Raw genomic sequence first — 16,667 nt, 5'->3', positions numbered from 1 at the left:
TGGTTTAGACAAGCATACAATCTCACAGAGGTTTCCAGTATTTAAGATTTCTTTCTTTGTCACAATGGTGTTTTGCTTGGCATTGGACTTGAACCATATTTTACACTATGTTTACATGCATGTACTATATGCTATAGTACATTTTTACTATAATGTAAAAAAAAAAAAGACCCCAAAGAGAGGGTAAACCTCTAGAGATGGTTAAACTGATACTTCAAGCAAATTAATTTCAAAAATCATCTCACTAAAAATGTTTCTAGTTCTCAGGGTTGCGCTGCAATTTACACATATGTAAACAATACCTAGAATCCAGGGGATTATCTGGTTGGTTGACAAGGGTTGGGCCTCAGTGCATGAATGCTTCCTTTGTTCTCCTCATTACTAGCAGCAGCAGCAGCAGCATGAATTTTGTACATAAAACTACTACAGAAGAAATTATGCTATGCAAGGAATTGTGTAAATCAGAATAATATATACAGATTACAGAGTTTATATGGCATGCTATACATAGTCCTGCTTAGAGCAGCCTTGTCATTCCTGCTACCATCTATTTTTAAACAAGAAGCACTGAACCAGCAGTGTAGGAGACGGGGCAAGATCAAATCTCTTCCAATTCTATCTCTCTATAATTCAAGACTCTTAAACATAATCGGGGAGGGGGGGGGTAAAAAATTGAAACATAACTAAAATAAGTAACATGAAAAATAGGACTGGATCAGCTACTAATAAGAAATTCAAACTCAAAGTATAATTTTAGTTTTACTTGCAATAAATTACTTTGCATTTTTAGGCTGTCTCTCGTTCCATTAAAGACATTTCCCTGCAGAGTCTGGGTTTTGCACTTAGTGTGACATTAAATATTGATCTATTTCTCAGTTTTGTACCCTGAACAGGTACAGATATATCTCTCAGAAGCTTCACATTCATCATATAATCATGTTCTCTGGTGACAACATGCTGTCATTTTTATAATGATAATTCAAATGATAACTCTGGAATTTAAGAATGCTTCTTACTTATCTCTTTATCCTTGGCTAATGTTGGGCATAGACAGGGGGTTACTCACATGCATAAAGAAATATACACTTCTCTACATTCAGTCATGACCTTGCCATGATGTTACTGGTGGCCAGAGGCAATATGTGCCCCAAAGGGCACAGAGATCATTCTACTCTTATCTGAGCATTCAGATGAGAATATAAAAATCATTGCTATACAGTGAACTGAACACACAGAGAGCTAAGAACTCTTTCTGTGTGCTGCTTCTATGTCCCAGTCCTGCAACAAAAACATCCTGAAGCCTAAGAACATGCTGTGTGGTGCTGTCATAGCAAGGAGACATATAATTATACCACCACAGCAGGGCATCTAGTAAGTTGGCTGGGAATCCAGTACTAGCAGTGGAGAAATGTTACTCATACCAGGCTGGATCCAAATGTAGTGATATTTGGAGCAGACCTACTGGAAACCATGGGATATAAGGCACAAATTAAGATTCCATTGTGTCCCATTGATTTCAAAGGTATCACCAAGTCTGGATCTAATTCATTGCCAGTTGGCTACTTTTAAGATTTCCCCTCATAGAAATGCAGATTTACAACACTCTATCTAAGAGAAAAGAAGGCCGCTCAAAGTTAAATTCTCATGGAAGGAAGGCAGGATAGATAACATATTTTATGTCTGTAGGGCACAAATACCACTAGCTTAGTCAATGTTTGTTTTCCAAATAATCTGGTATATCTGAGTATGAGGGCCAGAGATGAGGTGTGTGAAGCCCCAAACCCTTTTATGTATTATCTAAATCCTCTTCTAGTTCCTTGAAGTCCCTGGACCTGACCAATTTAATTTTTTTCAGTTGGCAAAAGGACCTTAAGATGCCAAAACAAACTGCATCACAACATGGCAACACATGCCACTATTCAAAAATCAAACAAAAAGAAAAACAAAGATCTCCATCACAAGAACAAACCTTTGAGGGTGGGGAAGAAATAAGTGAAAAACTGAAAGAAGAGAATCAGTCTTCAGGGCATTTTTGTGTCTTCATCTGCACTGTAGAATTAATCCAGTTTGATGCCACTTTAACTGTCACAGTTCATTGCTATGAAATTCTGGGAAATGTAGTTTTGTGAGACATTTAGCCTTCTGTGTCAGAGAGCTCTGGTGCCACAACAAGCTATAATGTTCAGAATTCCATAACATTGAGCCATGGCAGTGGTGTCAAACTGGATTATTTCTGCAGTGCAGATGCAACATAGGTTGTGTTTTGGATCAAAATGGAGTGATGCAGCCCACCAGGGGACGCAGAGGCAAAAATAAGCACCTACCTTACTACAACTGTCTACCTGTAAGAAATGGTTGGAGAAGAGAAATAATGGAAGGAATTTCCCACACTTATTCTAGCTGTTAGTACATCAATATAATGTAAATTTAAATGTCAGGAAAAAATTAACTTAATTATTAAAATATCACCCTTTCCATGTAAATACAATTTAAGTAGATGTTTGACTTTTTAGCAATTAAGTTTTACTGCTAACCTTCCTATCTCTGAGCCACTGATGGCCCCATCCTTCCATTTTTTCTTATCCCCCTTTCAAGCTATGTCTTTATATTAATTATATTTAAATGTAATGTTTCAACCTCTGCATGTGGATATAGAATAGAATCTAGTGTTTTGCAACTGGTTATCAGACATTCAATGGTGCCCCATTAGCATTGAGGCAAGTCAGGAAAAGCTAACAAGCACTCTTTTTAAAGAGAAAACTGCTGTAGTGTCACACAGGTAAAACACCATGGACATGATTAATGGGATGTACTAACAATATTTATACTAAGCAACTACAGAATGGTACCAACCATCTTTGTCAGCATCTCAAGGCACACTGTACAACACTTGCAGTTAATATGCACTCATATTTACATTTCACAGCATTCATTGTTCATGCATACATAATACACTATAAATTCTACACCAATGTTTACAAACTAGTCAGTAAATTGTTCTGCTTCCTTTATATACAGATAAAACTTTTTTATGCAGAGGTTGTGAAAATCAGTCAACTTTTTAAAATTTATTTGAAAAGCCAGTCTATGCCATGTTTCTGTGCCAGAAGAAAAGCTGAAACTAACCTTTTTGGTAGGCATTTTCAGTTTCATAAATTCTGCTTCCCGGCACAATACATTCCAGGGTGCATGTATTTTTACAAATCCAAGCCCATGTATCTTTGTCTAAAAACATTTAAAGAGACACATTTAGTTTAAAACAAGTGAAACACAAACTCATTCGATTTCACATTCTCCCCCCGTTAAAAATAACACAGTTAATTTGGGTGAAAATAATGAATGTGAGGAAAAGCAAATAAAGATGATAGGGTAATAAATAAGTACTCATGTCAGGATACACCTGCTGTTGTTGTGTGGCTTCTGATTGTTTCTGACCTATGGTGCCCCTAAGGTGAATCTATCATAGGGTTTTCTTGGCAACTTTCTTCAGAGGGGGTTTGCTATTGCATCCTCTGAGGCTGAGAGAGTGTGACTTGCCCAAGGTCATCCACTGAGCAAGGATTTGAACCGTGGTCTCCCAGTGACCTAGTCCAATGCTCAAATCATTACACCATGCTGGCCCTCACCATGATAGATATTTTGATATAAAAAAGCAAACTTCGGCTTAAAGGATAAGCCTGGTAGTGGTTAGTGGCTTCTGGGTCTGTGGGAAGGCAAAACTGTTAAGTGTTTTAGTGTGAAATTTAAGGGAGGCATCTAAGGAGCTTATCCTCAGTTTTTTTGGCATTTTTGACACCTCCTTTAAAATTTGGACTAAAGCCCCTTGAACATTTGAATTAATGCTCAAGGAGGATTCACTGTGCCACTATATGGAAACAACTAGCCAAATGCTTCTTAAAGAACATTTGAGGACACAACATTGATATTAAATGGCTTCACTTTAATGATTAAATGGACTTATTGAAGATAATTCTAAATGAAGTAATTTAATTTTGAATTTAAATAATTGCATTATAAACAGTTAGTAATCCTAGCTATGTCTCCCAGGTAAAGACTGGAAGATAAGGTGACACTTGTCCAGAAAAAATTGGCTGCAATTCATTACTCATTTACTTCACAGCAGCCCCATTCATTGTAATTGGAATATCACTTTATTCAGCTCAGGTTCACTAGTGTCTTCAATTCCAGGTCTCATCTGCAGGATGGAAGCGTTAATATTTGATTAATTCTCTAATATAAATCTGGGTTTTCCAAAGTATGGTTTACTCTGGGGTTCATATTGCTTATATTTTGAAATGATAAGAGTCAGTGGCTTAAGAGCCTATGCCAACAAACAAGGCTATAAATTTGGACTTCAGTTTTGAAATCCTTTTCAGACAAACAGGCTAGTAATACCACCTCCAAGGCTTGGAACCACTTCCTGCCAGGTCTTTGTTTTAATGCTGTTGCTGCTGTACTAGTTTACACAAGCATAAAGGCCTGTTTTCATCCTGTCACCCCATGTGCACCTGCTTACTAGAAATACATTACTCAAGGGACATAAATAGCTGCCAATATTCAATACGGCATAGCTTCAAAAACATGTATTAGCTTACTTCATGGAGGAAAATTTAATCAACTTAATATATGCCTTTCTTGAAATAAGCTACTACTTTTAACCAATATTAATGTCACCTGTAAGGTATTACAGAACTCTCCATGACAACCAAGCAACTGTCTGAAACAAAACACTTTGCCTTATATCAAGACATGATTCAGTTCTCTATGAACATCTTATTACTATGCATTACTGGACAGTCAGTGCAAACTGATGCATATTTACTCAGACACAACATCCACTGTATCTATGGTAATAAAATCTATTCCTAGGTAAGTGTGCCTTAAATTTGTAGCAATTTTATACACGTTTATCTGCACAGGCTATCTGCACAGGTAAATGGGTGAAGGATTACTATCTAAGATCAAAATCCTATGGGCACTTGCCTGGAAGTAAATCTCATGGAGCACAGTCAGTATTACTTCCAAATAAACATTTACACAGTTCTGCTGCCAATGTGCTAAAAGAGGTGATTACCTATATAAAAATTGTATTTAGTAAAAATGAGAATCAGAAAGACAGTTTGTCTCTAATCACAGGTTATTGTCCTTGTAACAAGAACACTGCACACTAATCTTCCACATGTAGCATGATAAAGCTTAGGGTAAAGGAATGTTGCCATGTAATCGTAGGTAGGGTTTTATGTAGAAGTATGTCTCTTCCTTCTATTTACCATTATTACAAAATATCAATTTCACATAAGTAATTGCCACTCCTAGCAAATTGGTGGCAGAAATGTGTGAATGCTTATTTTGAAGTAATATGGACTGTATTCCATAAGATTTACCCCCTGGCAAAGAATCTTGAGAGCAGAGTTTGAATCCTGCTGAGTGACCATGGACAAGTCACACTCTCCCAGCCTCAGAGGATGGCAATGGCAAAGTCAAACCCCCTTTGAATAATTTGTGAAGAAAACTGTGCAATACGTTTGCCTTAGGGTTGCCATAAGCTGCAAATGACTTGAAAGCACAAAACAACACAAAAGTACATATAGGATTGTACTATATTAACTATATGTTGTTTTAACTTATAAACTGTTTTGGGTTCCATAATAGGGGAAAGCTGAGATATAAAATAAATAACAAATAATCCTGCCTTTTCTCCGAAACTGGACTCAAGGCATCTTACAAAAATTAACAGGCACAGATAATAAACACTTATAGGTTAAAATGTACAAAACCTTATTGTTAAAAAGTATTTAACTACTTATTGAATTAAAAACAATTCAAAAAGCCAACTGAAACAGCTTTCTTGGATTTGGGGGGGAAAGGACCAAAGGACAGGTTATAATCAGTACTGTATACTGGTAGCATCAGGCCCTAAAACTCCCAAAAAATCCCTCCCAGGAGTTTCATGTATATGTTCAATAATACAGATGATAGTCCGGAATCTTACAGAACTCCACAGATATCAAGAAAAATGTCTTAGGATCACTTTCTGGGCTCAACTCTCCAAGGAGGGAATTGAGTCAATGTAAAACAGTGTTTTCAAGTACCATCCCAAAGAGATGGCTCAGAAGAATACTGTGGAGGCTGATTATCAAAAGCTGATGAAACTGCCAAAAGGTCCAGCAGAAGCAACATAGTATATGAATTGCCTTTTTGGATGTGAGCCATGTGGCATAAAAGCATGCAGAATATAACTCTCATTCAGCAATCTTCAGATATGAAAGCAAATATTGCTGGACTGTAATATCATTTACTGGTGCAGTAGGCAAGTCAAAGAGATACATTCAAAATCCTCTCTATCCCTCTGCTCTCCGCATAAAAGATCACTGGTTTTATGTGTGTTACATTGAAGGAACTGAGGTACATAATGAACAAGTCTTTTTCTGACTAGGTAGAATTTTGGATTTTGATTGTAAAAATATATCTGCATTGCACTATAATGTCAGTTTGATACCCTTAACTATAATGGCTCCAGCCTAAAGAATCCTGAAATTTGTCATTTAGAAAGGTAGATGCACCCAGGTTTAGAAGAAGGCATGCAAAATTATTTCAACTGATGATGGAATATAGGCCACAAAGTTCAGCATTTTCTTTGATTCTACTTTTGAATCTCTGCCTATAATGCAATCTGAGAAAGAGAGAGACTCTGATGTGAAACAATGGGCAATAATCCACTTCCAGCACAGTAAATTTAGGTTGAACATGTGAATAAATCACACAACCATTTTCCTACACAGCTCTTTCCTTCTTAGAGTAGGTATGGTTATATGAATTGGCCTTAGTTCTCATATTCTGAAAGTTTATGTAAGGCGTGAACAACCTAGAGGAAGAGCAAAAAAGTGCAACTGAGGATAAGACCTATGGCTATCCAAGCACAGTAGGGGTCCTGAGGGAAAGGAAGTGGACCTGGCAAGTTTTAGCATGAATATTCCCAGATCTGTAGAGAAAGCTTGCATGAGTGTGAGTATCAACAAAGAACTCCACTGGGATTAGAGCACTGGGATCTTTATGTGAAACCCTAGGCTTTTCTCTTATTTCAGTTAATGTGGCTTTTATTTTTCTGTTACTCATCTTCACCCTTGCATGACTACCCTTGTAAGAGGCCACTGGCAGAAAGGGACAGATCCCTGTGGGGGATAATACTGACAAGGTCAAAATATACTTCCGTGGGAAATCTCTCCACTGGTTTGTCTTGGAAACATGCCCCATGTATCCTTCACCTATCTATCGCCTCTGCCATGCAGATCTTTTGACAATATCCTGCTCATAAATATGCAGGGATGGGCAAAAGGTGGCCTCTGGGCTGCATTTGACCCTTGGCCCCTCCATACTCTATAGGCAGGTTTTTTTAAGCCAAAAAGGAGGTGAATTGTGTTTCCTATCAAGGAATGACAATTCATATTTTAAATGAGCAGCAGGAATCCACTTCACTGTTTAACATTTTAAAATACCAATTTTTCAAAATCAGAAATTGACTTGTAGCCACTTCTAGGCCTCCCACCAGTTTTTTTTTTGGGTGGGGGACAGTCTGTGCCCCAACCTGCTGCAGTTTTCCACTTCTAGTCTATGGAGTCTAAAGTGAATTCATATTGCTATACAATTGTGATGTTTGAAACCTGTAATCACATCCATAATTTGTATGGATCTCTCCTCTGCACCTAGCACCTTTTTATGCCAGTTCTAAAGGAAAATGTTTTTAAAAAGCCATAGTCATGTTATTTATTTATTTAGGGATGAACTTTCACAAAAGCAACTCCCATGGTCTGATGACAGACCTGCAAAAGCTAGGATGCATATTGAAAAGATTGCTTTCAAAGATAAAGAATGACACCGCTTTAAATATGTTGATTTAACTTGCTTATAGTTGCATACAGTTTACAATACAGAGTTTTGTCCAAAAAAAAAAAAAAAAAAAAAAAAGCTAGGCTTTACATGTTGCTAAACAGAATCTGAAACAGTAGTGCTTCCTTCCATTTCTTTGCATTGTCAAAATAAACTTTAGTATTTGCTAACTCATCTTCATTTTCCCTCATGATCCTTAAGAGTCAGATAATCTCTAATAGACCATCCTTTTTTTCCCCTTCTGGGAGGAGAACAGATAGCAGGAATGTAGATTAGTTGCCTGTCTGCTTTCCAGATATTTTCATCTGCTCCTAGAATGATTAGATTTTCCCCAGTGAGCTCCAGTTACCTCTTCCAGTAAAACTTTAGCTTTTACTGTCCAGTTGCTGTATGTTAGAGAAGCAAGAGCTAATAACTGTAATACAAATATTGCTCCAATTGGAAGGGTAGTATGAAATCAAAAAGTGAGTATGGTCATATCTGTAAGATAACTCTACTGCAAGAGAACTCTATAATCCAATTTCCTGCTGTTCCTCATCTGTCTCAAACTGCTTTGAACAGTGTATAGGAAAGGAATCATGGATAAGGGAAAGTTTAAACCTCCCCTTCTCTGCTAGCTTCCCCACTTGGGCTACTCAGCTCTGTGGTAGAAATACTCCACTGAGAACCAATGATTCAAGGTATTCCATGGCACCTTCAAGATATTCCAAGGCACCTTGATGTAGCAGTTCCGAACTGAGCTAGCTTTACTTGTCCCTCACGTTTGTGGATGGAAAAGGGCATGGGGTTGGCAAGCTGTCATTGGAAATTGACACTTTACGGTGGTTCTAGGTGAAAAGATGAGGATCATGGGAGGATGGGGATGAGGCCTGAAGACTGTTGATCCCCCGATGGTACTCCAATGAAAACTTCATGTATGCACTGTTGTAGGGATGCAACTGTATTCTATCCTTCTAATGGACACAAGATTTGAGGGCCTAAATACCTGAAAGTCATAAGGCCCCAACTGATCATGGAACCTAATCAGGGTCAGCTCTGGTTAGGACTTGGATGGGAAACTGCCAATGAATACCTGGTGTTGTAGGCTATATTTCAGAGGAACCAACTGGCAAAACTACCTCTGAGGATTCCTTGCCTAAAAAAATCCTATGAAATTCATGAAGCTGCCATAGGTTGACAGGTGATCTGAAGGTGCATGTGCGTGCATGCATGCACACACAAAAAATGGACATAGAACTGAGATTAGGGGCAAGACACACAACTTTATATTCACATCCATCTTTTGAAAAAGTCCTGAAAAGGACCACAAGAAATCTGGAAAGAGTTTCCTTTTAAAAAAAAGAAAAGAAAAGAAAAGGAGAATACTTCCAAGTAGAATCCTGTTCCTTAAAATGAAAAATATACTGGTATGCCCTTTCCGCTGGACATTTTATATATCTTGCCACTTTTAATAACATTGCTACTGCTGACCTGGTAATCCAGATATTAAATTGCATGAAAAACACTAAAAATTACACCTCACATTGTCTCAGTATGTATGCTTCACATAAAGTAGGATTCTGCAATAAGCCTTGTAGCAGTTTGTATGAGCCAAGAATGGCACATGCACATTTATACTCAAAGACCACCTGAGCATCTGATGTGCCTGCCACAAAAGAAATGAACTGTAGAATTAGAATGTTCTTACTTGTGAATGCATGCTCTTCAACTCATACAAAAAGCTCCCATAAGGTGAAGAATGCACATGCAACCAAAAGGTTCACTCCTGGAGGGCTATATATAAAACATACAAATAAGGGAAATACACAAAACAGCTTTATGTTAAAGTTATGTGAAACTAAAAACATGTTCCATTCATACAGAAACCTATGAAAGTTTCATTTCTTACTATAGACCCAAGAAAATTTTTATGCAGCTAATTGTAAAGAAGAAGAAGTAATTACATCTTCATCTCTCTCCAGCTCAAGGCCAGCTTGCATAAGGTTGCTTTCATACTCTTCTCTGCGGAACCTCTTGTCATCTTCATGGTAATCCATGTGTGGTTCACTTTCATCCATGTTAGCCTGCCCTCCTTTGCCGGGAAGCGGCTGCTCTTGTTTGATGCTCCGGGGTGCCAAATCATTGAAGTGGATACGGCGGGTAAGTGTTCTGCTGAAAGAGGACTTCTTGTAATGGTAAACCAGGATATAATCCACTTTCCTTTTCCCATCTCTAAAATAAAGTCCATATTTGCAATTGGCATCTGGATCTTGTGAGAATGAATTTAATAGCTGTAAATGGAAGAAAATTAAGAAGATTTAATTGTTTTGTTGAGCTGAAAAATAGTTAAGAACCACTGAAATAGTTAAGTATGAAATATTCCTTTTCATATAAGGCAGAAATATCAAACACTTGAAACGTTGGTTGATCAGTGACAGGATTCAGTGGTCATAAATTCATCTATCCACTCTCCCTCAAAGTTTTTTTTAAAAAAAAAGCATTTGTGGTCAACAGATCAATGCAAAATGTCTTTCCTCATGCTTTCAATACAATATACTCTCTGGACTTTGTGATATCACTCCTGTAGGTTACAATCTCAAGTTACCACATCCTGAAAACAATTACTTCACTTTTCCAACTCAGAAATACTTGTGTAGATTAGCCTGAACATTTATACCAGTCTATGTATGCTCTTGCTCTCTATGATATAAAAGTGCCAGAGATCATCTTGCTGCTCTACACCAAAGGCATCTGCACTTTACTGCTGACAAACAGATTAATATTATATTCAAACATTAGTCACTTCTTTGTATCATCTGAAAAAGAGATCAGTTTGAACAGAGACTGAAAGAAGCCAGCTGGTCATGCAGCTCAGCCAAAAAGGCCAGTGGAATGGGACCAGGAGCAGACCAAGGTTCAATTTTTTTGCTCTTTTCATGATTTTTTCTCAAGCAACATTAAAATGAAAATGCATCCTCTGCCCAAACTTAATACAACTTCTCAGCAGGAAAAAGTTGATATATCAACTAAAATGTGAATTTCTAGAAAAGATATTCCTCCTAGAAAGTTCATTTCTAGATAAAATGGTACATTTGGTTGTGCATCATGTTCTGCCTAAAACAGTGTGGATCAGCCAGGTTTCTACTGAGAGGTAAATTGGGATGCACATATGGCATCACAGGTCAGAAAAAGAGCAGTTTCTTCCATTTTCAAGATTCCTTTAGGGCAGATGTGAAGGTCTAAAGGGCATTTCATCACCTGAAACATATTTAATGGGCATGTACCAGCTGTGAACATGGCTGGGGCTCAAACTGGGTGCATCTAGAATCCATGCAGGCATAGCCACCTACACTCTCACATGCCATTCACACACATATGACCATGCCCCTCCATCATCCACACACAAGTGTGCACTCCAACACCTCCCACCATTCAAACCATTCACACATATCATTCACATATACACTCTTCTGAGTCCTTCTCCACTAGCTTTTCAACTCAGTAGTGATGTTTTCCTTGCCCAGTACTCCTTCTTGTTTTCCCAGTCAAACATAATCAGATTTTTTTCATTGTCCAGAACTGAGAGGCTCCCTCCCTTAGGCAAGGAACACACCTTATCTTTCCTAAGCAAATTGCAGAGCAAGAGGAAAAGTCTTAATTGCGATCGGCTGGTGACTGGAGATAAGAACATGTGGATAATCACAAAACTGGAAGAGATTACAAGGGCCATCCAGTCCAACCCCGTGTCATGCAGCAAATCACAATCAAAGCACTCCCGACAGATTGCCATCCAGCCTCTTTTTAAAGACCTTTAAAGAAGGAGATTCCACCACACTCTGAGGGCATATGTTCCACTGCCAAACAGCTCTTACTGTCAGGAAGTTCCTCCTAATGTTGAGGTGGAATCTCTTTTCCTGTAGCTTGTATTCATTGGTCTGTGTCCTATTCTCTAGAGCAGTGGAAAACAAGTTTGCTTCATCCTCAATATGACACCTCCTCAAATACTTATACAGGTCTATCATATCATCTCTTAACCATCTCTTCTCTAGGCTAAACATACCCAGCTCCCTAAGTGTCTCTTCATAAGGCATGGTTTCCAGACCCTTCACTATTTTGGTTGCCCTCCTCTGGACATGCTCCAGCTTGTCAACATCCTTTTCGAACTGTGGTGTCCAGAACTGGACACAATATTCCAGGTGAGGTCTGACCAAACCAAAATAGAATGATAGGGCTTGTGAAAGGTTGACAGAACATCAGTGCTAGAGGTTCCTCAAACCTACTTTAGATAAAGGAGTGGTTAGGCCTGAATTAGGCTCCTCACTGTATCCAGAGGATAGGAATCTGTGCTCAGAAAATGCAAATGCACTGTTTTCTGCAAATGTGAAGAAAAGTAGAAGTTATTCTAACAACAGCAGCAATCTGCTTTATATCCCTGTGCTGAATCTGGGAAACATCAGAATTAACAGATTATCTGGACACATTCCATTCTTGTTTTCAAGCCAGGGTGTGATGCTGAATAGCCTTAGTTGCTCTGATTGATGACTTATTCTAGGTGAAAGAAATGGGGAGTGCTGCCCTGTTGATTTCCTAGATCTCTCAGAGATTTTTTTTAAAAAAAGAAATCACTGCAAAATGTGATGCAAACAGTATACTACCACACTATTAAAAAAACCAAAACACAAAATTTGTCTGTACAGTCGCCCCTCCTATTTGATTATGTACGGAGGGGCGACCTCCGTCACATGTAACAGCGCATGCACATGAGCCGTGTGCATGGGAGCACACCCTATTCAAGCCTATGAGGCTTGAATATGTGTAAGCCTCCATTTTTATGGGGGGGGGGGGTCCTGAATGGATCTCCCATGCAAACGGAGGGCCAACTGTATGTCTGATGTTTATCTGTAAGTCTGAGCTGTTGATTGTTAATAAATAATGCATGTATGTAACTGGAACAATCACCAATCAGGCAACCACGCCATATATTACTATTGTATCAACATATAAATAATTTAGAGCAGATTATATGAAGTCTATGATAAGATATTAGTACAAGATTGTGGAAGCATAGTTGTTTATTTATTTTGACTGATATAATTAATAAATAAAAACCAATCAGTAAAAAGTTCTGATAATTGTATCTTACTGGACTGATTCTATAGGATGAGAGTAGGAGGCACCATGTCACAGTAGTTCTACTTCTATCTACATGGTTCATTTCAGACAGTGATTGTTATGGGATTCCTGTTCAATGCTTTGCCCTTCTGAATCAATGGGACAGCATTCCTCTTGTCTTCCATCTATAGATTGTCAATTGGAGAAACTGAATTTGTGACACCATGGTCTGAAACCAGACTCATGTATTGGATAATGCCAGGATACTGGAAATTGTTGGGTGAATGACATCAAAGTGAAGCTGAATCCCAGTAAAACAAAAAGCTTTCTGGATGGGTGGTTCTCATATCTGGGAACTGGGTAAGCAATTTGTTCCAGATGAAGCTGCACTCCCAAGAGATCAGATGAATAGCTGGTCATGCTCCAAGAGTCGTTTTTCAAGACTCATCTGGACTTCATGACCCAGAATGCCTAGTCCACAGCCTTTCCTGGACAGGGATAAGCCAACCACAGTAGTTTGTGTGCTAACATCCTGATTAGACTACTGCAACATGCACTGTATGAAGCAGATCCTGAAGACAGCTCAGAATCAGGTAATGTGAACTGCAGCAGCTAGATTGGTAGCTGGGAAGTCTTACAGAAATAATATAAAAGGTGGCTGCCAATACATCTCCAGTCAGTATTCACTGTGCTTGCTTGTGGAAATATTTAAAGTTCTAAGTGACTTGGGACCAGCACCCTACATATGCCTGTTTGAGGAATAAGGTCTGCTGGAGGTGAACTTCTCTGTGTTCCTCTAATGGGAACAATACACTGTTGAAGCAATTGGGAGAAGGTCTTCTTAGCTGTGATGCCTTTATTGTTGGATGCTCTCCCTTTATAGGCCTCACTGCACTGACTTCATTCTGGTTCCAAGTAAAACACAGCTTGTTACTAAAACTTCTCAAGTTTAATTATTTTATCTACATACATGATTTTAAAATATTTTAAACTGTCATCTAATTTAATATGTTGGACTCTTCAAATTATTTTCAAATGTTTTAAATATTTTAAATTGATGTTATTATATACCACCATGAGATCCTTTGACATTAGATATATATATTATATAATCAGTCAATCAATGGAACAATCAATCAATCCTGTCTTTCTCCCCAAACTGATACTTGTGTTGACAGATTCTGGTCAATCTCTCTCTCTCTCTCTCTCTCTTTATGGGAATACTCTGTCCAGCTTTTTTGACTGTATGATTACTACTGTAGGCCACTTGATAATGTTGGAAGTGAGGCCTAAATACCCTAGGTATCCCAAACTGCCTGATCTTGGAGGCTAAGCATTTAGGAGCCCTGGTGTTGTAGTGGTTAAATGCTGGTACAGAAGCCAATCACTCACAGTTGCAAGGTTGTGAGTTCAATTCCAGCCATGGGCTCAGGGCCAACTCAGCCTGGCATCCTTCCGTAGGTCACTAAAATGAGTACCCAGCTTTTTGTGGTAATTAGCTTAAACACTGTAAACCACTTAGAGAGTGCTTAAGTGCACTGATAAGCGGTATAGAAATGTACTTGTTATTGCTAAGCAGGATCATCCCAGGTTAGAACTTGGATTGGACAATGCAAATAAATTCCAGGTGCTGTAGGCTATATTTCAGAGGAAGAAACTGGCATAATTACTTCTGAGTATTCTTTACCTAAGAAAATCCTATGAAATTTGTGGGACCTGACTTGAAGGTGCACATGCACACACACAATGTTGGAAATTGCAAGATTACAAGAAAGGAGTCAATTGTGTGCCTCTCTTCCATGCCCCGTTGCCTTAATTATAATGAGACAAAATGGCAAGATTCTTTCTATGGAACTTTGGACTTACTAACAAATGCAATAAGGAGGCACAGCTTCCATGCCATACAAGTAAAGGACAACAATCTTGCAAGTAAGACAGAAGTAGCTGGACTCTAATCCTGAACCATCTGCACTATTTCACAATAATTTTATCTGTATTTGTTTTTATAACATCAGAAAGCAGGTCACACCTGGGCACACACCTGTCTCTTGAGAGGAACACAGCCTATCAAACACTTAAGCATTGAATTTTGTGTGAGCTCATACTCTCAAAGAGAGTTGTCAAACTCAATAGACTGACATCTAAAGACCACCAAAGTTGCACCACAGAAATGGTATAATAGCAGGACTTGGCTGGAGTAGGTGGTTAAGATCTATTATTGATGTTCCAGATCAGGATCTTCATATATAAACCCACTTTTTCTTAATTAAACAAAGTGCTCAGAATGATTCCTTTATTAGACTGTAAGAGGAAAGAAAGTCATTGATGCTTCCAAGTTTGCATGTGTGGTCTTTCTCCAGAGACCACTTTTCTACATAGCATAAAAAACAGATGCTTCCCTCTGAGGAGAAAAAAAATCCAGTGTTGTTTTTTGTGCCATTTCTCAAAGATGTTATAGTCTCCTGATTTGCAAAGTGTTTTTTTTTTCAAAGAGCTTTTCATAAATTCTGGTGCACAAGCCTTAGCTGAAGTGACTAAATGTGGAGACATAATGTGGAAAGATGTAATTCGTAGAGTTTTAAAAACTGTGCCAGGCAACTGAAGAAACACAAAGATTTTACTAAATGCCAAACTAGATTTTATAAGGGATACAGAGCTGCCTAATACAGCATTTCTTTGATCTTCTTTAAGCCTAAGACAGAAAGAATGTGTGATGAGTTTCACTGTGCTGTGGGTCTCTCCACTCGTCTCTAACATCAGCAGAGGATGGGAAAAGAAGCAGGGAGATACACAGTCCTGGTTCCTACAAGACTCCTGTTGCAACCTCTCTTCTCAGTAGGCTAGAGTATCCAGATTTATTTTTTAAAAAATAACTTTTTATTTGATTGTCATTTTAAAAATTAAGTCTTATAAATACAGTTTTTGAATTACATGCTTTTCATTTTCATTTATGATTAGTTCATTTTAAAATTTTCATTTGTTTTCTGATTGATATAAATGGGACAGTTTGCCACTCTTCTCCGTTTGAAGGCGTTTTACATGCAAAGAGCACATTCTCCTCCCCTGAGTTTTGTACTATTTCCTGAGAACATCAGATCTGTCACATTTGAGAAAACCAGGAGAAAGGATTCTCGTTTTAAAATCAATAAATAATTTTACAAAGGTCCCAGTGACTGCTTCAAAGGGACACCCAGTTGCATGTCTCGCCTCCTTGTGATTTCTTTGTTCTTAATTCAAAAGACGAGACCTAACAAATTTAAGAATGATGGGACAAAGGGTCTCTGTCTCACAGCCAATAGAAGCAGGCATAAAGAAACAGTCTGTCATCTAAACTAAACAGAGTTTTACAGTGAGTCAGCTGTTAGTTTCACTTATTTATTCTATTCCTTTTCCTCTGTCTCTTCTCCTGGCTCTCTAACCTTTCTGTGATCTTTACAATTTTTTTCAGAATCCATCAACTAGACCTCTTTTACTCTTCCTTTCTTGTAAGCCTTCTGTGACCTGTACATGCTGTTCCGCAGTGTTTCTACTCTACACCAATGACATATTGGGAAACTAACACATTTTTCATTTATTTTAATTTCTGCTGATTTTCATGCTGAAACCAATGTTAACTATGAGCCTCACCTGTTTTGCATTCATTTATACTTTTTAAAAACTTGGACATGACTACTGGGGATTGTGGATAT

The 16,667-nt window shown here is 38.2% G+C and overlaps 1 protein-coding gene across 10 annotated transcripts in view; it reads right to left on the bottom strand.

The window, feature by feature from the left end:
* Positions 1-16,667, bottom strand: part of ANO1 (anoctamin 1) — a 174,679-nt gene that overhangs the window by 99,496 nt on the left and 58,516 nt on the right. For all 10 annotated transcript variants that reach the window (XM_042444177.1, XM_042444199.1, XM_042444164.1 and 7 more), the window contains 2 exons: positions 9,831-10,157; positions 3,127-3,225 (listed from right to left, as the gene is read on the bottom strand). In XM_042444177.1, coding sequence (XP_042300111.1) covers positions 3,127-3,225; positions 9,831-10,157 — 426 coding nt within the window. The remainder of the gene's footprint in view (positions 1-3,126; positions 3,226-9,830; positions 10,158-16,667) is intronic.

The sequence above is a fragment of the Sceloporus undulatus genome, chromosome 1 (assembly GCF_019175285.1).
Source record: "Sceloporus undulatus isolate JIND9_A2432 ecotype Alabama chromosome 1, SceUnd_v1.1, whole genome shotgun sequence".
NCBI lineage: Eukaryota > Metazoa > Chordata > Lepidosauria > Squamata > Phrynosomatidae > Sceloporus > Sceloporus undulatus.
This window is presented reverse-complemented; position numbering and strand designations above follow the sequence as displayed.